The sequence below is a fragment of the Mirounga leonina genome, unplaced genomic scaffold (genome assembly GCF_011800145.1).
Source record: "Mirounga leonina isolate KUSES-001 unplaced genomic scaffold, KU_Mleo_1.0 Mir_174, whole genome shotgun sequence".
NCBI lineage: Eukaryota > Metazoa > Chordata > Mammalia > Carnivora > Phocidae > Mirounga > Mirounga leonina.
This window is the reverse complement of record NW_023270451.1, coordinates 67,774,469-67,798,432: the sequence shown is the minus strand read 5'-3', so window position 1 is coordinate 67,798,432 and position 23,964 is coordinate 67,774,469. Positions and strand designations below refer to the sequence as shown.

General features: G+C 52.7%; 2 protein-coding genes across 6 annotated transcripts in view; one reads left to right on the top strand and one right to left on the bottom strand.

Moving 5' to 3' along the window:
• TNPO3 (transportin 3) overlaps positions 1-4,807 on the top strand; it is a 78,036-nt gene extending 73,229 nt beyond the window's left edge. For all 3 annotated transcript variants that reach the window (XM_035021071.1, XM_035021073.1, XM_035021072.1), the window contains 2 exons: positions 2,678-2,769; positions 4,779-4,807. In XM_035021071.1, coding sequence (XP_034876962.1) covers positions 2,678-2,738 — 61 coding nt within the window. In that variant the 3' untranslated portion in view covers positions 2,739-2,769; positions 4,779-4,807. The remainder of the gene's footprint in view (positions 1-2,677; positions 2,770-4,778) is intronic.
• Positions 4,808-6,945: 2,138 nt separating this feature from the next.
• IRF5 (interferon regulatory factor 5) lies at positions 6,946-17,152 on the bottom strand. Of its 3 annotated transcripts, XM_035021076.1 has the most exons (10): positions 17,054-17,148; positions 14,902-15,031; positions 12,584-12,789; positions 10,410-10,599; positions 9,869-9,975; positions 9,382-9,415; positions 8,929-9,198; positions 8,275-8,667; positions 8,071-8,189; positions 6,946-7,797 (listed from the first exon to the last, which is right to left on the bottom strand). In XM_035021076.1, the coding sequence occupies exons 3-10, from the start codon at positions 12,776-12,778 to the stop codon at positions 7,549-7,551; spliced, it is 1,557 nt and encodes a 518-aa protein (XP_034876967.1). In that variant the 5' UTR covers positions 12,779-12,789; positions 14,902-15,031; positions 17,054-17,148; the 3' UTR covers positions 6,946-7,548. The 3 variants fall into 3 exon arrangements, with proteins under 3 accessions (XP_034876967.1, XP_034876965.1, XP_034876968.1); XM_035021074.1 differs by lacking the exon at positions 14,902-15,031 and having other exon boundaries at positions 17,054-17,152; XM_035021077.1 differs by lacking the exon at positions 14,902-15,031 and having other exon boundaries at positions 8,929-9,150; positions 17,054-17,152.
• Between the last annotated feature and the right edge of the window lie 6,812 nt (positions 17,153-23,964).

The following is a 23,964-nucleotide window of genomic DNA, read 5'->3' as shown; positions in this document are numbered from 1 at the left end:
TTTGAGACTGCTCACCTCCTTGTAGTAATTCTTTCTCTAGTATGCGTTTTGCTCTTGAACCTTCTGTTCCATGCATGACTCAGTCTCCCTTTTGGTTGTAAGGTCCTATAATTCCTGCCTCAACATGCTGCTTTGTTTGCCATCCTAACAGGGAGGGTAAACTGGTTCAGTTTCATTTCAGCAAGTCCAAGCCTGTTTTTCAAAGGGTACTGGTAATTAATTCCCTAACATTTTTAGTTGGTCAACTTAAAGAAAGCTGAGGTTTTTCATTTGAAATATCATTCTTGCTCTCCAAACACCACTAATTATGACTAGAAGAAATCCTGCCATCATCTCCCGTGTCTCTGTGTTGATGTTTATTCCCTGACTCTTAACACTTACATGAGAATCTCAAGGTCAGAAGATGTTGAATAAAGGAAGCATTGACTCTAGAGTTAGAAGCCAGTATGGGGGTGTCTTGCTCAAGTCGTTAGTTAGAGCTCGGTTACTCTCCATTATCCACGAACATCCGGTGAGAAGGGCTGTATTTCTCAGCACACCGCTAGGATTACAGGTCTTGAGGAACGGTCACCATAAAAGTATTCAGAAGTATGGTGAAAGGATCAGGGTTGTGGGAATAGAAGCCAGAAAATAGAATCTAGAAAAAATAGTGGCCATTTTAAGACTTTTTTTTAAGGTTTTATTTATTTGAGAGGGAGAGATAGCGAGAGATAGAAGCATGAGCAGGGGAGAGAGGGAGAAGCAGACTCCCTGCTTAGCAGGGAGCCCGACGCGGGGCTCGATCCCAGGACCCTGGGATCATGACCTGAGCTGAAGGCAGAGACGCCCAACCAACTGAGCCACCCAGGTGCCCCAGTAGTGGCCATTTTAAATAAATGAATGAAATGGGAAATAAATGCCAGAAGGACTGAGGTGGAAAACAGAAAATAGTTGTAGCTTTTAAGTTTGGTGTTGTTGTTTTTTTTAATCCATTTCTTTGGGCCTAATCAAGGACACATTAAACATTTGACTGAGGCTCTGGACACCAGAGCAGTTGCCGACAGGACTGGGAGCAGAGCTGAGCTGACTCGAGATGCCAGCCTACCCCTCTTTCACCCTGGCTAACACAGTTCTCTGTAGTTGCATTCTGGTTTTGGCACTTTTTCTCCTGTGTCACAAGGGAGGTGAAGGATGGAGTTACCATTTCTCTTCCGGATTAAACCAAGGGTAGAAGAAGGGTAGAGTTTAAAACATGTAAGGCATTAGAGTAGCAAAAGAATCTTAAGCCTGCATTGTTGCCCCACATTTAACTGTTTCTTACTGTTGTAGTTCCTTATGATAACATGCCACATGGTGGCTTCTCTTGGGTAACATATCTTCTTCCTTTGTGACAGTGGGAGCATGAGTGATCTGTACTCGCCAGCCCAACTGCCTCCTCAATAGTATTGATTTGGAAATAGACTGAGGGAGGGAATGGTTGTATTGAAGCATGTTAAATTCACAAATGGCAGAATTTCAGTAAAACCAGAAGACTTTATCATTTTCATTAATTTTGGATGGAGAGAGACTGGAGAAAGTTTCTAGAATATCCTGTTGAGTCAAATCTTGGGGTCTGAATCAAGGTTCTTAATGATGTTTCAGACCTTATAATAGGTGGGGAAATCCAGATGTAGGCACTAAGGAGATAGCTCTCCTTTCACCTTTTCTGTGGAACCACTGTTAGCAGTTCTCTCCCCTGGTGTTTAACCATTACGAGGAGAAAGCTCTTCTAACATTGAATCTTAGGCGGTAGGCTGTGGTCCCTGAGTTTTTCTGAGCCAGAGAGTGGGCCACGGAAGAATGAGCATATTCGAGAGTTCTTCCTTTTCCAGGTACTATTTGTAGCTCAGCTTCATGTTCAGTTACCAGAACCTGTTCTGAAGACTGACACAGAGGAATGAAGGTGGGCATCAACTGGTTTCTCGGTGACAGTTTTGGACAAAGCAGGCCTTTTGAAAAAAAAAAAAGGTCAGGTGAATATTGGGCTATTCAAAGCCCATCTCAGTGCTTGCCTGAGGACCAAGTCCTGCTTCCTCCCCCCTTTCTACATGCCTTAACCCTTTCCTCTATCCTCTCCGTTCTCCTCCCACAGGAGGAAACCCTGAGCAGCCTGTCCAACTAGCTAATTGATGACTGAAAGAGACTTAGTTGCCGGAATGGGCTTTGTAAACAAAATCTGCTTTTAGAAGAGAATGAGAAAACCAGGGTACCTAAGTTAGCTCAGCTCATAGAGTTAAAGTTGTCAGCCTTAGGTGAATATGCTTGCTTTTTTTATTTGGGGGTTCTGGCTTTCTTGTATTTATGTCAGGGACTTCAACCAAGTGTTGAACTGACTTAATCCTCCAAACATTATAAGGTAGGTACAGATGCGGCAACGAAACAGGTTGGTAACTCGCCCAAGAGTGATGGAGCCAAGATTCAAACGTACGCAGTTTTTTTCCACAGCCACTCTTTAGGGATCATACAGCTTATAATTATTCTCACATGCAGTAGTTAATATTTGCCTTGAGTTACAGAAAGATCCGAAGCAGAATCAAGAGACAATGGAGAGAGCTTCAAGCAGAGCTAGGATAGTTCTCAGTGGACCTCAGTGTTGTGGCTGTTTGCAGCATATTAACATCTTTTCTCATCGGGGGCCAACCTACCTTTTCTTTTCTAGTGCTGAGGAATGTAAACAAGTTTGCTGGGCCTTGCGAGACTTCACCAGGTTGTTCCGATAGCTCACACTCCTGAACTGTGCCTGTCACCCAGGTGAGTGGTTATAGTTCCTGGCTTTTCCCCTCACTGTCAGGAGTGCTCGGGATGGCATAGGTTTTTGTTTTGTTTTGTTTTAAAGATTTTATTTATTTATTTGAGAGAGAGAATGAGATCGAGCATGAGAGGGGGGAGGGTCAGAGGGAGAAGCAGACTCCCCGCCGAGCAGGGAGCCCCATGCGGGACTCGATCCCGGCACTCCAGGATCATGACCTGAGCTGAAGGCAGTCGCTTAACCAACTGAGCCACCCAGGCGCCCAGGATGGCATAGGTTTAATGCCCATCATGGGACTTGTACTATAGCTAGTTAGGGAAGGACTTAACAGTCCTTAACACTGCTGAACAGTTAAGAAAGGACCCTGGTTTGCTTGGGCCCAGGCAGCCAGGTAATTGCCAGCTGCTTTTGGATACTATCTTCACCCCCATAGGAAAGTTATTATTGTAGGAGATCTCAAAAAAAAATTCCTCCTCTCATCCCCTTACAGACACTTTAGGATGGTAAGAGTGTATGTTAACAAATAAATATTTTTAACCTGGCTACTTTGGTGAAAACAGTACTGACCTAAAGCTGACTGTGATTACATTGACACCATTCTCCTAAAACCAACCTTTTGGATTTAATGAGCAAAGATGCTTATTCTTAACACTTTTACGGTCTGAACACTGAAATGCCAGGTTCTGCCCAGGGTAAGAGGTAGAGGAAAGGAGATAGCATCTTTGTCTAGCTCCTGATCACCAGTTTTTCTCCATGTGCTTCCTGACTCCTGGTTCTGCAGCAAAACAAGAATCTTAGCTAAGGACAGAAAGAACTGGGTAGTAGGATTTGGGTGTCAATTTCTTGACTGAGAGAAGAAAGGCAGTTCTCCTCTTAAGCACCCGCACCCCCCTTTGAGGTCTTAGGCAGTATTTATTGTCCCACGAGACAGTTCTCAATGAATGTGCAGCACGTCTCTGGTGGTTTCTGTCATTTTTTTTTTTTTTTTAATTTATTTTTTGACGGAGAGAGACATAGCGAGAGAGGGAACACAAGCAGGGGGAGTGGGAGAGGGAGAAGCAGGCTTCCTGCGGAGCAGGGAGCCCGATGTGGGACTCGATCCCGGGACCCCGGGATCATGACCTGAGCCGAAGGCAGACGCTTAAGGACTGAGCCACCCAGGCGCCCCGGTTTCTGTCATTTAGTGTAGTAGTAGATGAAGGCACTCGGCAGCAGTGCCCCTCACCCACACCAGAAACTATTTCTAAATGTTATTCTTTAGCGAGTAGTGATATCATTTGGGATTCTCAAGTTCTGCGGTGTCGGTAATAGCCAACATTGGTACACATAGGCTTATCTGGGGACAGCTGTGGATGCTCGTGGCTGACATTTATGGAGCCCTTACTGTGGGTCAGGTACTGTTCCAAGTGCTTTGTGTGTATTCACTCAGATAATCCCAAGGTGGTTCTCTAGGTTAGTCACCATTATTATTTCCATTGGACAGGGGAATAGAGGTTCCAAGATGTTAAACGATTTGCTTGATGTCACAGTCAGGAATTGATAGATACGCTGGTGCCAGAGCCTTTACTTCTAACCACTCTGCTTCCTACATTCACACAGTACCCTTTTCATACAGACTAAATCAGTGGTTTTTAAACTTCTGTTAGTAGGCAAAGTCTTCCTTCAGAATAAACTCTTGCATGAAACCCCAGTATTTAAATGGACTAAAGTAGAGATTTTCTGGTTGGTTTGAGGTGGGCAGCCTGGACCTGCTGGCTCACTCTTTACCCCCCGACAAAGCATCCCTAGCTTCCACAGCACACTCAGAAAAGGACTGCAGGCAGTATCCATTACAGCAGTCGCTCTCTTGAAATCACAAGTAAAGACTCCAACTTCTTTTTTTTTTTTTGCTGAGTTCTTATGGCAGAGGCCAGAATGAGGTACCTGAGCAAATACGAAAACTTCTACCTTGACTTTAGAAGAAGCTTATTACCTCCTGAACCATTATTGACGGTCTTCTCTCTTCTGTCAGGAATGTCTTTTTTAATTAGAAGACAGGAAGAAAACAAAAACCAGACTGTGTCCCACAATCAGAAACCTCCATTGTGGCAGAGGGGCCTTCACCGCCACCACAGCGTCCCGCCAGACAGGGAGAGACTCCAGCCTTCAGAGGCCGTCCTGAGGAGTTCCTGTTTGGGGGTGTGAGGGAAAATCAGCGCGGTTTAAAAAAAAGATGGCTGCGGCCTGTCCGGCGTGGTGGGAGGGGAGCTGGTTTCCTGGTGAACTTGTTTCAAAGGAAAAATAATTTTAAAGAAATAAAAAAGGAAAAAAAGGAAAACTAAACTGAAACCAGAACTGAAACGTTCACTTGGTAGCAGTGACACGCACGCACACATGTACCTATACACACATGCTAACATGCGTGTGCACACAGAATAAAAGTACAAACTTTTGTGAAACAAACCATTTACTTAGGGAAAATGGGAATTCAGATGACATCGCTGCAATTGGAAGAAAAGGGTCAGGATCATCTCTTAAGGTTTTCTATTATTTTTTCCTCTTTCTCTCTCCCACCCTCCCTTTCCCTTTCCCTTCCTCTTTTAAAGAAAATGAGTAGAAATTTCTCCCACTCTCCCCAGCGTTTCTTCCCACCTCTAGAGTTGTTCCGACAAGGAGGAGCCTGTTGGTTTTATATCATGGTCACATCAGTGATACCAGGACCTGCCAGGGCCAAAATTCATGTATATTCCCAGCCCTGACCCTATCCAGTCTCTAAATCCATTTCCAATCCATATTGGGTTGTCATCGGCCTTGGAGAGAAGAGCCAAAATTAGGGTGAGTGGGATATAAATGTATATTCTAAGTTTTAGGGTTTTTTTTTTTTTAATTTTTGTGTTTTTTAGTTAATTTTTCACCCACAGACATGAGAGAGGACAAAAAAAAAAGGTTGGGAGTATGGGGGAAAGTGTTTACAGGGCTAACTGTATTTTACTAAAAAAAATGTGGAAATTACTTGACTTTCGTTGGGGGGTGAGGCGGGAGAGGGAAGCCCAAAACAGATCTTAATGTTTTAAAGGAGTTGCGGCCCCGCACAGGTGTTAGATACGAGGGCACTGTTCTGTCTGGTGTTGTAGCCATCTCAAGAACAAATCAACAGCAACAAAAAAAAACAAAACAAAAAAAAAAAGAAAAAGAAAAAAAAGAAAAGAAAACAATAAATTTTTAAAATTTAATCAGTGTTTGTTTTTCCTTCCTTCCACTGCCTCAGAGCTCTGAAATGATACAGCTAGACCGCGTGAGGGAGCGGACTTAGCCCTTACCTGGGAGACAGCTGGAGATGGAGTTTAAATGGTGGGCCCTGCCCTTCATGCCACGGACCCTTCATATTTTGGGGGAGTGGCTCCTTCTGCATCTTTTATTTTAGTTCACCCTAAAACTCCTCATGCTGCACTTTATCCTTTCACACAGCCTCGGTGGGAGAGAGAATGGGTCCGTCAGCATGTTGAACAGAAATGTGGTTCGGATATTCTTTCCACAACAGCCACCCAAGTGGACTGATTCCTAGCCCACTGAGTAGTGTTTGGTCTTTGAAAACAACATGCCGTACCACTGACAGAATAAGCTGCCCATACTTCAGTTGTACAGTTGACCAGCTCTGACGTAGGTACACCCATGAAGCCATTAACACGGTCGAGGTGGTGACCGTACCCCTGACTCCCAAAGCTACCTCCTGCCTCTTACCGTCCTCCGGTAGCCACTGATCTGCTTTCTGTCACTGTACATTAGTTTGCATTTTCTCTAGTTTTATATAAATAGGATCACATAGTATGTTAAAGTATTGGTTTTTGAGCTAAGAAGCTTGACTGCGGAGCTCTATATAGTATTTGGAATCCATGAAACAAACCTTCCTGCATAACATCAGTTGTACTCAGAGTTTGACTTGGACAGGATTTTAGACTGCATACATTTAAAGATCCACGCCCTTCCCTCAGCTAGCTTCCTCCTAGAAAGCAAAGCCAGCCAGTTGAGAGCTCATGGAGCCCCACTGACTCATCAGCCTGGAAAGGCAGGCCCTCCTCCTGTTGTGGCCTCAGAGATGAAGGGCAGATGCTAGGGGGAAGAGGGTCAGCTGATACCAGAAATAGGGTCTGATAGAACAGCATGGAAGCAACTCGTACTGGAAAAAGTAAATAGCTGAATCTGTTTTTAATATTTATTAATTGAAAAAGACATAAAATTCCACCTCTACCCCATATTCTTAGACTCTCAAGAAGGAGGTAGCTGCCGGCCTTAAGGATCTGGTATGATACTTAAGTGCCCATCTCAGGGAGAGAGATGTAAGGAAGTGAGGCTCAAAAACTAGGGAACCCCAAAATCAGATCAGGCCCATGCCCTGCTGAGGGAGCATGACCCACAGCACTTGGCTCTTTTTGCCTGAGGAATTGGGGGCAACCACAAGAGTGGGCCACACTGGGACAATTCCCTCTCAACTAGGCCCCCAGGCTTGGTGGAGTTAACTTCTCTGCTCACTGGGGCTAATGGCTGAGTTCCTCCAGAGTGAGCAGAGGAGAGGCATACACAGCAAGACCGTCCTCAAAGCAAAACGCTTCCAGCTTCCCTCGGGTGCTACAGGAGAAAGCCTGGAACTTGGACCTCTCTTCCCCTCTCCTTGGTGCAGAGCCACTTCCAGGAGACCCAGCTAGAGGGCCCTGCAGCCAGTCAGGTGCCCACTGGGGCCATCATACCTTCACGTGAGCCCACACAGCCACCCGGGAAGCCTGTGTCAGTTGCTATCTGCAGTCTCACTGTTGCATGCCAGCCGGGTGCATGGGCCAGGCCCCCTGGCCAGTACTGAGGCCTGCCACAGGAGGGGCCTGGGCCACAGGCTGCAGCTGCTGCTGGGACTGCCAGATGTGATGGAGCTCCTTGAACTGCTCCACCATGCGGTCTTTAAGGTCTGGGTTTGAGATCTGTAGCCGGATACTATCAGCTGACCAAGAAAGCTCCCCTGAGAACATCTCCAGCAACAGCCGAGCTGCTACAGGCACCACCTGGGGGAGCAAAGAGGGACGGAGAACCGTGGCAGGACTGTCCAATCCAGTTGTGCCCGAGGCATCCACCAGGAAGAAGGGGCACTAATTTCTACTTCATACAAAGGCTACTTATGTGTGGGCAAGCCTGGGCCTTGATTATCTCTGGTTGCCAAGTCCACCCTGCTCAGAGAGCCCTCAGCCTCCACCCTGGGGCAAGTGCTGAGCCCCAGGGTTCCCCCATTACTCAAGCCAAAGCAGAGCGGGGGTTTGAGAGGTGAGCTGGTGGTATACCTGTACGGTGATGAGCTTCTTCTCTCGGGGTTTGCGGTCAGGCCACTCCTCCCCAAAGCAGAAGAAGATCTCAAATGGCGGTGGGGTGTTAATCTGGCCCTTCTGGAACAGGATGAGCTCTGCAGCAAGATCAAGACCCTTAGAGGCTAGAACCATGCCCCTGGACGAGAGAGAGCCAGGAGGAACCTGAGGCGGGTCCCTCACCATTGAGAAAATGCTCCAGGCTGAAGAGCTTGGTTTTGACCTCCCGCTGGATGGGGTTGGGGTGTGAGCCGTGAGCTGAGGCGCAGGGCCCGCTCCAGAACACCTTGCACTGGCACAGGCGGATGGCATACAGATCTTGGCCTTGCAGCTGGAGTATGAGCCCGCGGTCGAGGACATCCAGCAGCTGGTTTGTGTAGAAGCGCTGCTTGTCGCTGGGGATGTCCTCAGGGCTGGGGAAGCGCACTTGCTCCAGGCTCACAGGGCCGAAGAGCTCTACCTGCTCCTGGGTGGCCTCCAGCTGACTGTAGAAGAGCCGGCAGCCCTGTGGGTTGCTGATGGTGAGGGCCTGGGGTGGCCGCCCCCGGTACTGGAACTTGATCTCCAGGTCAGTCACTATGGGGCAGAGGGCAGGCCCGGCCAGTCTGTGAGCCCCACGCCGCCTTGTTCTGCAGCCCACTGACTTGCTCTGTCCCGTCTGCCCAGCAGCCAGGCCATCTCGTTGGCTCTCCCACTTCCTTCCCCCCTCCAACCCCCGCCCTGCCCCGCCTCAGGGAGGGCCTGGCTTGAGCATCTTTGCTCTTCATCCTCCACCCTTCTTGCAAACCAACCCCCCAGCCCTACTTTACCCGGCCCAGCCCTCCTGTGGGTCCTTACGAGGCAGCATGTGGGGGCTGATCAGCAGGTCGGGCAGGAGTTGTTCGCCCGTTGGGGGCAGGCTGGCAGCCAGGGGCCCAGGCTGCAGTCTCGGCAGGACCTCCGGGAGAAGCTCCCCAAAGCCAGCAGGGTTGCCGGGGGCGGGGCCCAGGAGGTTGGGGTCTGGTGCAGGAGGGCCCAGCACCACAGGCGGCTGGAGAGTGGGCGGCCACTTGACATCCTCTTTGGGTAAAGAATAGGGTGCCATGGGGGGGCCAGGTTGCACTGCTTCTACAGAGGGTGGGGGCAGGCAGAGCTTTAATGCTACTTCTGGGAACTTCCCCCCCCCCCAGGCCCACCTACTCTCAGCCCTGGGCCTCCCCCCAGCCTCCCTTCAGCCCCCTCCCAGGTACCTAGGGGACCTGCAGCTTCTCCTTATACTAGGCCCCCAGCCACGCCCCCTCCCAGCCCCACCTGTGATGCTCAGGCTTGGTAACATCCTCTGGAGCTGAAGGGAAGACCCAGGCAAAGGAGGAGGGAATAGGCCAGAGAGAGAGAAGGGAGGACAGGTTAATGAACTGATCTGATGCTAAAGAAATAACCCATGACAGGCAATTCCCCGGTGTTCAGCTCGGCAAGGCCAGACCCTGCCTTCGCTCCCAGCTCTGCCCTCCAGGCAGCTCCGTGAACTCTGAGCGCCTTGGTGTCCTCATCTGCCTTCTACAGGAAGTAGTACCTACCCAGCCCCAGCTCCTGTGAGGGTGTGTCACACAATGTGTGGGCATGTTTTGTACCAACAAAGCCCTAAGGAGGTTCAGGGTGGTGACTGCGTTCCTAGCCTCAGAACCTCAAGAAGAAACTCAAGAGAAGAGCTATAAAAAGGGCAGCAGGGCCCTGGAGGAAAGGGACCGCTTAATCCTAAAGCAGAGCAGCCCCGCAGAAAGGCCCTAACAAGACCCACCACGTCAGTGCAGGCAGGTGCTGCCAAGAATGGTCCCGAGCTCACGTTTTCCTCTTCCTCCTCCTCCTCTCCTGCACCAAAAGCGTAGTCCTCACTGGGCTGCGACTCTGCAGAGCAGGGAGAGAGAACAAAGCAAGGGAGTCAGTGGGGCAGGAGAAGGAAGGCCACCAGGACTCCGTGGGGCAGCTCCCGCTGTGGCTTCTTCCCCGCCCAGAGCTGCCCCAGCAGTGAAGTGAAAGGCCACACAGCCACCAGGAATCACTAGGGACCTCCCCGACCCCATGGCACTAAGCTCCTTGGGTCACTAGACCTACACTCCCTGGAGCCAAGAGCCAAGAACAGGGACAAACTGAGGAAGACAGACACGGAGCCTGGTCTGTGCCAAGCCATTCCGGGCCCCACACAGGGTCCGTCGCAGGCCACTCCTGGGAACCTGGGGTGTTATGACTTTGAAGCATGTCCCTGACCACTGCACGCTGGAGGGGCCCTGGGCCTTCCTGAACAGCCTCCTAGGTAGCCGCCAGCTGGTCAGGCACGGTACCTGCGGGAGCGGCGCCATTAGAGCAGACCTCGTAGATCTTGTAGGGCTGAGGGGGCATGTCCCGGGGTCCGTCATAGATGAGGCGGAAGTCACGGCTCTTGTTCAGGGCACAGCGCAGGTTGGCCTTCCACTTAGCCGGGTCCGCCTCGTCTACCCCCTCCGTGTACTTTCCTGTCTCCTTGGCCCAGGCCTGAGGCAGGAAGAAAAGATAGGACACCACAGAGAATCTCCACCCTCAGCAAAGCCCCAGCCCCTCCTGGCCCATGGGAGTCACTGCTGAGCGGTGAGAACTTCAGGGACATGCGGAGCCTCACCTGAGTGTCCCTCTGCACGGTGGGAGAGAGGACTCCAGTCCTTCCCAGCCCTCAGGGCTCCAACAAACGAAAGGAAACCTAAGTGCTTTGAAAGGCATTTCATTCACTGCTCCTGCGAGGGTCAATATAGGTACAGTCTCTGAGGAGGACCGTGTCACACGGTGAATAAAGAGCATGGGATCTGGAGTGGGATTGGGTTTGAATCTGGAAATGGCCACCCACCAGCTGGGTGCCAGGGGCATGTCACTCTGCCTCGTTTTGCTGTAATATCCCCATCGTAGTGCCCTCCTCACAGGGTGGTAGTGAAGACTCCAGGGCCCACAGAGCTTCCAGAACTGTGCCTGCACTTCGGATGGGCTCCATACACTTTAGCTGTTGGTATTATTTTTGAGGGTAAGTTGGCTGATAGCAGGATTACAAATATTTCTTCCCTTTAACCTAGCAATTCGACTTCTAGGAATTTATCCTAGGGAGACAGAAGCATCCACACACAATTCCGCACCTACAAGGTTATTCACTGCAGCACTATCTGTAAAAGCAGAAGATCCCAAATAAATGTCCATCAACGGGAACTGGTTAAATTAATGACCAATCCTTAGAATGGAATACTGGACAGCAAGAAAAAAAAAAAAAGAAGAAGTTTTTGATATCCTGACGTGTTACAATTTTCAAGAAATATGAGGTACAGAAGGGTATGTCTACATCTATCATTTTGTGAAAAGCGGGCGCGGGGGGGAGATAGGTACCTATTTGCGCCTATGCACAAAAATCAGGAAGGATAAACAAGAAACTGACGATAATAATTGCTCTGGGGAGGGGAGGGGTGGCTGGAGACAGAGTGCGGAGGGAGATTCTTGCTGCAAACCATTTTACACTTTTTAAATTTTGAATTTCATTACCTATTCAAAAATAAGAAACAGATTTGAAAAGAACCTTCAAAGGGTAAATATCAACCCACAAAGACTATGGAAAGCATATCCAAATCTTTATTAAAAAAAAATAAGGATTCTGTTTGACCCAGCAATGTTGAACTCCAAGAACTAACCCCAAAGAAAATCACTTGAGATACACAAAGGGTAAGAGTTTAGAGGGGGTACATGGTAACGGGTCTTCAATACTGGAACACTAGAAGCAACGTGAAGTGTCCAAAAGCCGGGTTTGGATAACTAAATTACGAACCCCTCCAGTGGTCACTGAAAGGGACGTGACATTTTTGGCAGAGGAAAGCTGGTTCTGATGTTGGGTGGAAAATGCAGGATGCAAAACAATATACGGTTGATTTCATACAGAAAGCTGAATATATCGTTACCTCCTCGTGTTCCCATCACAGGGGCATTCTGTGGTCTCCTTTTGGAGTATGTGCACACCAAGCACGCACACTGCACACGCACTCACAGGTGATGAGAATGTGACAAGAAAAGGGAGGAGGAGGGTCTCCAGGGGGGTCTTTCAGTCTCCACCTTGCTCTGGGCAAGAGGTTAAAAAAGGCACAGTGAGGGGCACCTGGGTGGCTCAGTCGTTAAGTGTCTGCCTTCAGCTCAGGTCATGATCCCCGGGTCCTGGGATCGAGCCCCGCATCGGGCTCTCTGCTCTTCCGGAAGCCTGCTTCTCCCTCTCCCGCTCCCCCTGCTTGTGTTCCCTCTCTCACTGTGTCTCTCTCTGTCCAATAAATAAATAAAATCTTTAAAAAAAAAAAAAAAAAGGCACAGTAAGGGGTATGCCCTGCATCCCCTTGGTCCAAGCCTGGGGTCACCTGCAGCCAGGTGGCTGGGAGAGTGGTCAGTTTGAGATGTATGGGGATCCTCTTCTAGGGCAGGGGTGCCCCAGAAGTCCAGGCAGTTACCCCTGTCCGGAGCTTACCTTGAAGATGGTATTGTCTCCGTCCTGGCTGGGGCCGTGCCGCGTGGCATGGCGCCAGGGGATGCAGAAGAATTTCCTTTCCCCATTGACCCACTGCAGCCCTGGGTACTGGCAGCTGTTCACCTGGGCCACCAGCCAGGGCTTTAATCGCACGCGGCGGGGCGGAGGGGGTGCCCTGGGGGCAGGCTGGTTCATGGCCAAGGGGTCTGTGGGAGAAAGAGGGTGTCATCAGAAGATTTGCAGATAGACACTCCCTGCAGCAGGAAGATGGGGGTGGGAGGGACGCAGGGGCCCAAGCCAGGGATATTATGGCTTTCTTTTCCTCCCAGTACTGGGGGCTGGAGTGTCTCTGGTCTGCCCAGATGCTCGCAGCCAATTCCCTTTTCCAACCATCAGCCTTCTTGTCTCAGGGTCACTGCATCTGTGCTTTGTGTTTGGGGGTGAGGGGGAGAAGGAGGGGGTTTATAGATAGAGTGGATGCTGTGCGTGCCCCACCCAGACGTGCTGTACCAGGTGGGACATTGACTCCCCAGCTGCTGTGAGGCTGGAACAGCACAAAGATACCGAGCGGCTCACTGCTGCCTCACTCCAGGGTTAGGCAGCCCACAGCCGGGCCATGACTGACATGCGCACACAAAACGCCAGGCGCCTTGCTTCAGGTGGAGCAAGCTGGTGGAACGCGTGCTCCAGAGCTCCCTGTGGGGTCAGGCTGGAGGCTGTCTCCAGCCCGTACCACCTCTTTGCTCAGCTTTCTTCCTGCCCAGCCCGCTTCCCTCCCACCCCTTCTGCCCTCCCTCTCCTTGTCCCAGGGACTCCCTCACTATATCACCTTCTAGGAGACCTGGCTGAAGAGCAAGTCACAGCGTGTGAATGAAGAGAGGGTTCCCATACCCGTTCCTCAGAGCTTCCTTCCCTCCTCAGCTTCCCTCAGGGATGAAGCTTCCCCACAACCTGGACATCTTGAGAGAAATCCCATTAGCCCACTCAGTCTACCTCCTGCATCACCAGGACAGTGGCCTTAAGTGGGACTTGAGAAATACCAGCCAACTGATATACCCAAGATGCTAGAAGATTCTGTCCTCCAGCTATTTCTCCCCCACCAGCCTGCTCTCTCCAGGATCCTCCTCTGACTCAGAGTGGGGTGAGACCAGAGGTCAGAGGAAGGCCGCTGGGGCTGTGACACAGGCAAGGGTCCATGGTGGGACGGGCCTGTCAGGTAAGGAGGAATGGCTGAAGGAAATGGGGCATCTGGGTTGGTGGATAGGGACAAGAGCTATCCTTTTTTTTTTTTTTTTTTTTAAGATTTTATTTATTTATTTGAGAGAGAGAGAATGAGACACAGAGAGCACGAGAGGGAAGAGGGCAGAGGGAGAAGCAGACGCCCTGCTGAGCAGGGAGCCCGATGCGGGACTCGATCCCGGGACTCCAGGATCATGACCTGAGCCGAAGGCAGTCGCTTAACCAACTGAGCCACCCAGGCGCCCCGACAAGAGCTATCCTTAACATTTGTGGTACCACCGTGTGACAACAGGACTAGGGTTTGAGTCAGCCTCCACAAAGGCAGACTAGACCCAGGTTGAAAAAATTTCTAACAGCTAAAGCCGTGCAACTAATAGGCTAGGCCTGGGAGCAACTGGTTTCTGGGGGTACTCAAGCCTGCCTTAGGTGGGAGACTGGAACAACATGATCTCTCAGGTGTCGACCCTATCATTCCAGGCTTGCTTAGAGCTCAGTTTCCCCAGAAATTCCCTGCCCAGTACCTTTTTGGGCTGGAGGTGCTAAGTGCCGCCTCCATGCTGCTAAGAAGTCCCCATCTGCAGGCCTATCCTCAGAGCAGTGCCCAGCTCTGGGCTAGGACAAGGGAGAGTGGGAGAGCCCCCAGCCCTGTCCCCAGGCCTCATAAGACTGGTGGCTCAGTTCCCCTTTCTGAACCAACCTCCACCCAGCCCCAGGGGAAATGAAAGTGGCCAGACAACTCGGAAATCTGACTCACTGTGAACTTGGGGGAGGGAAGATACACGGAAACATTGACATTTGGGCCCCTACGACCAAATTCTCAATCCCCTACCCTGTAGCTCATTCCCCAATCCCCAAGCCTTGCTGCTGGTCATTATACATTTATTGTGGTTCACAGCATGGGGTAGAGCCTCACCCACCACAGTGGTATTTATAGTTTGCACCTGCACCCTCTGCCCAGAGCCCTTGGTCCTAGAACAGACCGGTGATAGTCATCAGTAGCTGTCAGTTGTGGCTAAGTGAAGGTGGTCAGAGGAAAGCTCTGTCAACCCAGAGCAGAGGCAAGCTACCCTGACGCCCACCCTTCCACGTGGTCAGGCCCACAGCCGAGCAGAGGGTGGTGGAGCTGGGACACCAGGGAGGGCCTCCTTCTCTGCCCAGGGCAAGGAGGAAGTCAACATGAGTCCTGCCGCCTAGCCTGGCCCAGCAGTCCTGTTCAAGACAAAGAATTTTAAATTACTCATGTCAGTAAGGTACGATCGCTTGGGGCGGTCTAAGGAGCGGGGTATGGAGAGGAGACTCTCATAACAAGTCTGGCCACGGCCAGAGGAGGGTGTCCAGCGGGCCAGAGAAAGGTCTTCAGCCTCAGGTGCACCAGGACCAGGCTCAGTGTGTTTCCCAAGGAGGTTTCCTCCTGCCTAGAGGTGGACTTAGATCTCATTTCAGACTATCCTAATGCCAAGAGTTCTGAATTTCAGTGGGTTTGTGCCCCATCCCTACTTTGCCTCCAGGTAGAAACAGTCACCTATAGTCCCAGGGGACCTCAGAAGCTATAGCACCACCTTGGAAAGCCCATCCCCCATTCCACGCACCTTGCTGTGAGGACTTGATTTTTCAATAGAGGGCAGGCCTGACCAGGTCTGCCTTCTCAGGGGTCTGGAGACTTGGGGTGAGATTTGAGCCCAGGAGAGTGGGGAAAGCCAGAAAAACCATCAGTTTCCATGCTGAGGACCTGAGGAAGCCCTCATGGGTGAATTTTATAAAAGTGAAGCATCTAGAGGGGCAGCTCAGAAACTCTTGCTGAGGTGGGAAAGCCCCACAGTTCACCTCCAGGCCCTACAGTTCCAGGAGCCAACCACCTGAGGAGCCTGGAACACTGTGGGGACCAGGGACCCCTACGGGAGGAAGCTCTGCAGCTCCTTGCCACCTGTGGAGTTTGTCGGATTCACACCGTCTACCACAAACCCCACACTAAGCTCAGGAAGAAGGCAAAGGGTTCCCTGCACCTGGTATGACCCTAATCCCACACCTTTCAAGTGAGTTGACCACATCCTGAGACAAGCTGGGGCTCTCAGGCAGCAGATGCTTCTCTCGGCTTCATTCGGGGGAAGGCCGAGGTGCAGGGGGAAACCCCAAAGTAAGGCCTTTAGGTAAAAAAGAGGCGTTTCCCAGTGCTTCCCTAGACTTGACAGGAGTCTTAGCGCCCCGACCAGATCGTGCAAGGGAGGGCGGGGACCCTACCTCTGGCCCCTGCTGCCCCTCTAGCCTCCTCCATCGGGCCCGCCTGCGTCCCGGCTGGTGCGGGTCACTCATCCTCGCTCTGGGCTCGGGGGGAGCTCGGGCCAGTCCTGCGGAGCCACCTCCAGGGCGCGGGCGCGGGCTCTGCCTCTCCGAGCGCTCCCCCACTGACGGCGCCCCCTGTCTCTTCCCCACCCTTTGTGCCCCTCCCCCGACCGCCCAGAGACCCCTGCGCTTTGGGCGCCGTGGGGCGGGGGGGAAGCACCTTCTACCCGCGTCGCGGCCACAGCCTTCTCACTTTCCCTCTACTTTGAGACTCTAACTTGTTTTGTTTCTAAGTTCGAGGCAAGGACGTAAAGAAACCAGTGCAAGAATTGCTCCCGGGGGTTCTTCTCTGCTAGGGGGGCAGCTCCTCTTGTTGTCGGTCGCGAGTCACAAGACGGCGCCCCTACCCGACACCATCTGCCCACACACTCTGCCCGAATTCCTGCCGTTGGCCTTAAGGTCCTGGGAAGACGATCCCTTTAAGCCTCATTCTCTTAACCGACAGGCTGAGGGGTGCCGGGGGCCGAGGGATGCGGAGCGCGCAGAAAGGCGGAAGACCCTCTAAGACCCAAGCCAGCCCGCCGTCGGGCGCCCGGGCGCTCCCCATCCTTGCGGTGGCTTTGGCGAGACGAAGGGAGAGAAGAGCGGAGCTGGCGCCCCTGGCATTGGTGGCCACTCGGCGCCACTCGGCCGCCCGGGCCTCCGGGCGCCCGCGGGACGGAGGCTGCCGGTGCCGGGCATCCCGCGCTGATCCGGACGTAGGAGAGGCCGCCAGACCGAGGGGCGCGCCCAGCGGGAGGTGCACTCCCCACCCCCACCCCACCGCTGGAGCTCCACTGCCTGGCGGAGCCGGCCGCGACCCCTTCCGCGCTCCCGCCCTGCCCCAGGCCCCCGCCGCCGCCGGCAGGTGCCGGGAGGGCGCGGAGAGGAGCGCGGGCGGCCGGGACCTACCTGTCTACGGTGCGCCCGCGTGGCTGCGCCCGGGAGCACAGGCCGGGCGGCGGGGCTGAGCTGCGCTCTCCCGGAGCTGCGCCTCCCGCCCGCCTGGCACTTCCGCATCGCCCGCCCCCGCCCCCGCCCCTGGGCCGCGGCTGCAGAGCCTGGGAGCGCCCGCAGCGCCCCGCCCTGCCCCTCGGGACCACCCCGCCCCCCCACCCCCCACCCCGCCCTGACCCGGCGACCGAGGGCCCCCGAGCAGTGGGCCCGGCCGGGCCCCCCTGCAGCCCAAGGCCTCCGGGGAGACGTCGGGCAGACTACTGGGCTCCTTCGGCACCCTGGAACGGCAGAGGAGTCATTTGACAACCCCAGACCCCTTCCCCACGATGCCGAAGTGCTCGCCGGAGCCCGGGAACTTCCCCAGCCCGCGCCCTTCGGGAGCTCAGGATCCGGGCAGAAACAGGCGTCGACAGAGTGCATACGAGGGCGCCGTGGGGCCGACTGACAGCTCGTGGGTCCTCGCTCCGCCCGCCCGGGCTCCTTCGGAGGGTCGCTCCAGGGCCAAGCCGCTGGCATCCGGATCCGGACAGCCCCTCCTCGACGTGCTTGCAGGCAGGGTTCCTCAGACCACTCTGTCCCTTTCTAAGTCCCCACCTTCGCACCTGCCTGCCTACCCCAGCTCTCCCTTCCCTGGTCGCCGGCAGGACTTCTCAGGGTCAGTGCGTGGTCTCTTGTCCGGCGTGTCACACTTACCGCTGCTTTGACCATCCACCTACTGTTCTGATCGTTCTTCGGTTCCATAAATGGGTCTCACCGGACTCAACCTTCATATGTCCTGTTCCTTCTCCTGAAGCATTCTTTGCTTGATGATGACTGCTCTCCGAATTTTGTTCCAGCATCATCTCCTCTGGAAGCCTACCTTGACTTCCTCTCCTTGGTCGGGTTACTGAGCTCCCAAACTCATCCTGGTTGGCTTTACTTAGGAAATTTTTATTTTAATGTCTGATCCCCACTGGAATCAGCTTACTCAGGGACTATTTTTGTCTTTTCATTGTTTTCTACAGTAATTTTTTTTTAAGATTTTATTTATTTATTTGACAGAGCGAGCACAAGTAGGCAGAGCGGTTGGCAGAGGGAGAGGGAGAAGCAGGCTTCCTGGCAGAGCAGGGGGCCTGATGCGGGGTTCCATCCCAGGACCCTGGGATCATGACCTGAGCTGAAGGCAGACGCTTAACCGACTGAGCCTCCCAGGCGCCCCTAATTTTTAATAAAAATATTTTTAAATGAAGAAAATTTTCAAGTTAATTGATTAAATTTTAGATAGCAACTAAAATATATACGTTTTTGATAGTATTATTTGCCCTTTAAAGTTTAGAGCTCCTGTGTTTTTTTCCAAATCCAGCATTAGGGTTCACCTGGGTGGCTCAGTTGTTAAGCGTCTGCCTTTTGGCTCAGGTCATGATCCCAGGGCCCTGGGATCGAGCCCCACATAGGGCTCCCTGCTCAGCGGGAAGCCTGCTTCTCTCTCCCACTCCCCCTGCTTATGTTCCCTCTTTCGCTGTGTCTCTCTCTGTCAAATAAATTTTAAAAAATCTTTAAAAACAAATCCAGCATTAGTTGATGAATCAGAACTTTGACCTTTCCCTCCTCTCCTTTTCCCTCTGGGAATGTTTGTGTTTTTCTTCACTACTAATCTGTATCATTACTTATTATGTGCTGTCTTTTTTCTTATTTTCTGCATCTCTCTCTCTCTGCCCCAACCCCCAGCCCTAATGTAAAATGGAAATATAGTTATGTACAAGTATTTTATTATTTGTATCTGCTGAGTATTTCACTATTTCATATTTTTAAAAATTTAAAGTGTGGATGGGGAAAGTGTGGATCGGTACATTGTTTTATATTTTTCTTCTGTAAAAATGAAACTGCCATTAAATAGAAAGTGGCCACCACAAAATGGGAACGCTTTTCCACCGGAGATCAGTTACACTCAATAGAAAAAATATTCTACGTTGGTCCAGAAAATATATCTGGAGAAATAGCCACCAAGAGATTTCTTTTATTGTCAGATGTCCCACACATAGTCCGAGGGACCATGAGACTCTAGGATGCTACCTCTTGCCCACTGTCCCTCTTGCTCAGGTGAGGTCCCTGCTCTTAGCGACTCTGTAAAGAATACCATGCTGGGGCTGTGTGTAGAGGAAGCTCGCCACACTTGAGCTGGCATCCATCCCTGGTGCTAAGTGACCTTAGGCCGGTCCTATGAATCTCATTCTCTGTCTGTAAAGGCGAGAGGATGTTACCGAGCTCACAGTATTGGCGTGAGGCTCCAGTGATAGGGACTAGCTCTGCTCCCCTGGGGTCCTGCCTTGCCCAGACCAGGGGAACTTGGACCAAGAACCACTCTGGGCCAGGGACACGGCATAGGAAGGAAGGGGCAGGGGCAGAGAGCATCCTTCAGGCTCTTCCAAAACAGAAGGGTCCCCTTGCCTCCCGATGTTGTCTATGGTGAAGCAAAAGAGAAGTGAGGCTACACCCAACCCCCATGCAATCACTCCTGATCCCCCACCCCCACGCCCCCAGCAGGGAGCAGGGAGACTTGGACTCCACAGTCCCAGATATGTGTCCAGGCCCCTCACTCCCAACGATGAGCTAGCCCCTGTCCCCACTTCCCCTGACCGGGGTGGCAGATTGAGGGTGTGGTGAGAGGCCCGATTTCCGGTAGAGGCCAGGGTGCATGAGTGTGTGGGTGGGGGGAGCCGTGTCACCAAAGGGAACTGAAAGAAGCCTAGTGTGAGTGGTAGGGACAGAGGACAGAGGTGGGTCAAGAACCACACACACACACACACACACCCCAGCCCAGCCAGCTCTGGACCTGCCCCTTTCAGTGCAGACCTGTGCGAAAGACAACTACCTTTACCTCCCCTCCGGTCGACCCACCCTCTCAGCCTCAGCCCTTGGGATTCCCCAGGCTCACCTGTCTCCCATGTACCCCCTATTTCTGGGAACTTGTTGCCTAGACATCAGGCCCTGGAGTCTGATAGGCCTGAGTCAGTCCCTGGCTCTACCACGGAGCCATTGTGTGACCTTGCGCAAACCACAGACTCCCTTGGAACCCCCTTTCGCACCTGTAAAATGAGGATAACATCACTGTCACAGGTTGGCTGCGAGGCCTAAATTCAACAAGTGCCCAGTGAGCACGTTCTACATGCCAGCATGAAACAGTGAACAAAAGTCTCTTTTGTTTAAACTCCCTGCCCTCCTGGAGCTTCCATTCTATGGAGGTAGACAGTAAATGCTTAAATCACAAAATGAGGGGTCTTTGTGGGTCATGGTTTAGGCTGAGCAGAGACACATGACCTGACCTGGGTTATAACTCGGCTATTCTCGGCTCCTGTAAACATGCAAGTGGTAGCTTTATTATGAGCGATGCCCAGGAGGCCACCCTGGGGCTTCTTCCCCTTTTCTTGCCAACTGCCACCCCTTCAGAGCTTTCCAGTCCCCCACTTGGCCAGCACTGTCACATGCACGCCTCTAGACCTCACGTCTCCACGTCCCCCTGCCAGATCCGCAGCTCCCTTTACCTCTTCACTTGGCCTGAGGCCTGAGGGCTGTGCCGTGGCCTGCATCCATCCCAGGCCCTGGCTCCCTGCTCCCTTGGCCTTTTTAAGCACAGAGGCTACTTCCCTTTTCCTTCGTGGTCAGCACATTTCCTCACCCTGACCCCCGGCAACCTGGCTTCTACCCCTTTTCCATGGATTCTGCTCTGGACCTCAGTCCCACAGCGCAAGCAGGCTCTGGAGCTCCCAAGAACTCCTCAGAAACTCCAGTCTCTGCCTCTCTTTCCCACATAAACTCTCAGATCCTGCGGTTCACTCCTGCCTGGATTTCTCACCGGCTCGCTATTCATTTATTTATTTATTTATTTATTTAAAGAGAGGGCAAGAGAGGGGAGGGGCAGAGGGAGAGGGCGAGAGAAAATCTTAAGCAGGCTCCATGCCCAGCCTGACTCAGGGCTCCATCTCACAGCCCTGAGATCATGACCTGAGTCAGATACGTAACCGACTGAGCCGCCCAGGTGCCCCTCTCATCGGTTCTTTCAGTAAGGGTGGTGGAGGCTCTCCTAGCTCAGCTCAGTGCCTTCGTCCCCCGACCTGGTGCTGCCCGGCCTCTCAGGTGCAGGGTATAGTCGTCACTGGTCCTTCTGCTGACACCTCCCCCACTCACATCCTCCTCCTAGATGGCCAGGATGCCTCGCCCAGACATCCTGATACCCTCCCACTGCCACCCCTGCATGCAATGATTCAAGCACTCTGAAAATCTGCTGAGCTCAGCATTTCACTCAAACCACTTCCTTCCCCACGACTGGGCTCTGTCACAGAACGGATCAGGACTCCCATCCTTCCCGCCTGTCTGAAGAGCATGAGGCACCTGGACAAGAAGGAAAAGAAAGAGGAGGAAACTCAAGCCTTCTAGGCTCCTGCACTGTGAATGGCTGCTTTATGGAGACAGAGGCCACTCAGCCCCACAGGATCGAGCTGTGGATCTCAGTGTCTTCTCTTGTCCCAGATGGACCTTGTTGATGCCCAGAGTCTGTAGATGTTTCCACCAGGGACAGGGGTCCCATCCAGGTACACGAGGCCCACCCATTGTTGGTTGGGGTGCAGGAGGTCCTGCAGTCACAGGCTCCAAGGTGCTCACCAGCCAGATTCATCTCAAGCCCCTGCAGCGCGGAACCAGTGCTTGGGAAAGTGCCTGGGGCAGGACTGTTGTCCTTTGAGGGGAGACATGAGGGAGGAGTCAGTTCTGTCCAGGATGTCAGGGTCAGCCGAAGGCATAGGGGGCGCTCCTCAGCTCACATCTGGGCCTCAGGGTGGTGGGGAAATGACAGAGGGTCCAGGATTGGCTCTGGGACTCTGGAAGAGGTGCTCTCTGGCCTGGAGCAGCTGAAGCATGAGGTCCTGGGAGGGGGCACAGGGGCAAGACATTCACCCTACATGGCCTCTCAACACTTCACCGTGGAAGGTGGACGTCCCTGCCCCTCTTTGGCCTTCTCAGGTGGCAGGGGTGGGGGTTGTGGGCTGAGCATTTCCCACTTGGGGTGGAGGGAAGAGTGGGAGCTCTTGGAGGCTGGTAGTAGCCAAACAGAGCTGTGGGAACAGGTGCTGGGTTCCTGCCAACCAGGCCCTCCTGGACTACTATATCCTGGGGGGTCAGGCTCTGGGGGGCCTGGGGTGGGGTGTCCTCCAGGCTGCTCTACCGCTCTGGTAGCTTCTGATGCCAGGGGTGGAAAGTCAAGAAAGCAGAATGCTCTGGGGGCTCAAGGGCCCAGGGGGGCTCCTTGGGCAGGCCCCCTCTGCTCTCTTAGGCCCTCCCAGGGAAGAGGAGGCTGGCTGCCAGGCCTCTCTGGAGGGGAGTCTGGGGGCTGGTTCTTCCCAGGCCAGTGTTGTCGAACACCACTGTTTCACAGCTCTCCAAGCCAGGAGCCAGAGGGAACTCTGATGCCCACCCAAGTCCCCGTGCCAGGCCGACTGGAGCCATAGGGGTGCTGGGGGGCATGTGGGATCCAGGAGGCTCCACGGATCTGGGTCAGTCTCGAGGGCCATGGATATCCTGTTTCTCTCAGCCTATCCTCCTCCCTCTTTCCTGGGGCAGCACTTCCAAAGCTGCAGGGAGGCTGACATGGCTTGACGGCTGATCCGCGGCCCATCGTCTGAAAGAGGTACCTGCTCAGGCAGGAAAGAGCTCACAGGGACTTCCTCATTGCCACCCCCCTCTCCAACTCACTGCAAAGGCTTTGCTTTACAGTAGCAGGTCACAGGGTGCCCAGAAGAATTGGGCAAGGGGACAGAGAGCCCAGGGATCCTGGCCCCCCCCTGCAACTTGGCCATCTAGAGAGCAGTTCGGGGCCTGGGGCTCAGGAGAGAGAGTAGGCAGCAAGCACCTTGCAGAGGGATGGCCTATCCCAAGCTATGGAGCGAAGCCAGGAGCGGTCACCGCTGGCCCCCACCGCAGCTCACGGCTGAGGGGGCCTGCTGGTTCAAGGCCGTGTGGGAAAAGGATGCGCTGTGGAGGGGCAGGCCACATGCTGGGCTGACCTGAGGAGCAAATGCAACCCGGTAATACTAATGAGTCCTTAATACCTGCTGGGCACTACTTAGCACTTTTCCTGTTACTGCATTTAATTGCCACAACGAGCCAACATGAGGTGGGTGCTATGGGTGACCCCCTTTACAAAGAAGCAAGCTGAGAAACTTGCTCACCTGGTGAACTTGAACAAGTTACTCTGCTTACTGCCTTGTAGTCTTAGTGTTATCCTTAGCTTGTAGAAGCACCACCTGATCTCTGCCTTCATCCTCACATGGGGCTGTCCCTGTGTTGTATCTTTGTGTCCAAATTTCCCCTTTTTATGAGGACATCAGTCATATTGCTCACACTAATGACTTCAACTTAACTTAAAGAATTAAATCTGCCATGCTCCTATGTCCAAATAAGGCAACATTCTGAGGTCCTGGGGGTTAGGACTTCAACATATGAATTTGAGGGAACACAACCCCTAACAATATTTAACGTGTAACCTACTTTGCACCGAACGCTGGGGTCACACTTGACTTTCATGACAACCGTAGAAAGCAGGAGCATGCATTCCCTTTGTTTTACAGATGAAGACCCTGAAATTCAGAAAGGTTAGGTAGTTCACCCAAAGGCACACAGCAACTAGTCTGGGATTTGAACCAGACTAAACCATGAGTGACATCTGATCGCTCTGGAGACGGACAGACCGGGGCCCAGGTCCTCGCTGTGTGACCTGGGGAGCAGCCTCTCTGACCCTCAGTGTCCTCATTTATAAAACAGGGTCAATACTGTCCTGTCAGCAACAAGGTACTGTTGCTCAGTGGTGAGGATGAGGTCTAGCCCGGGGACTGACG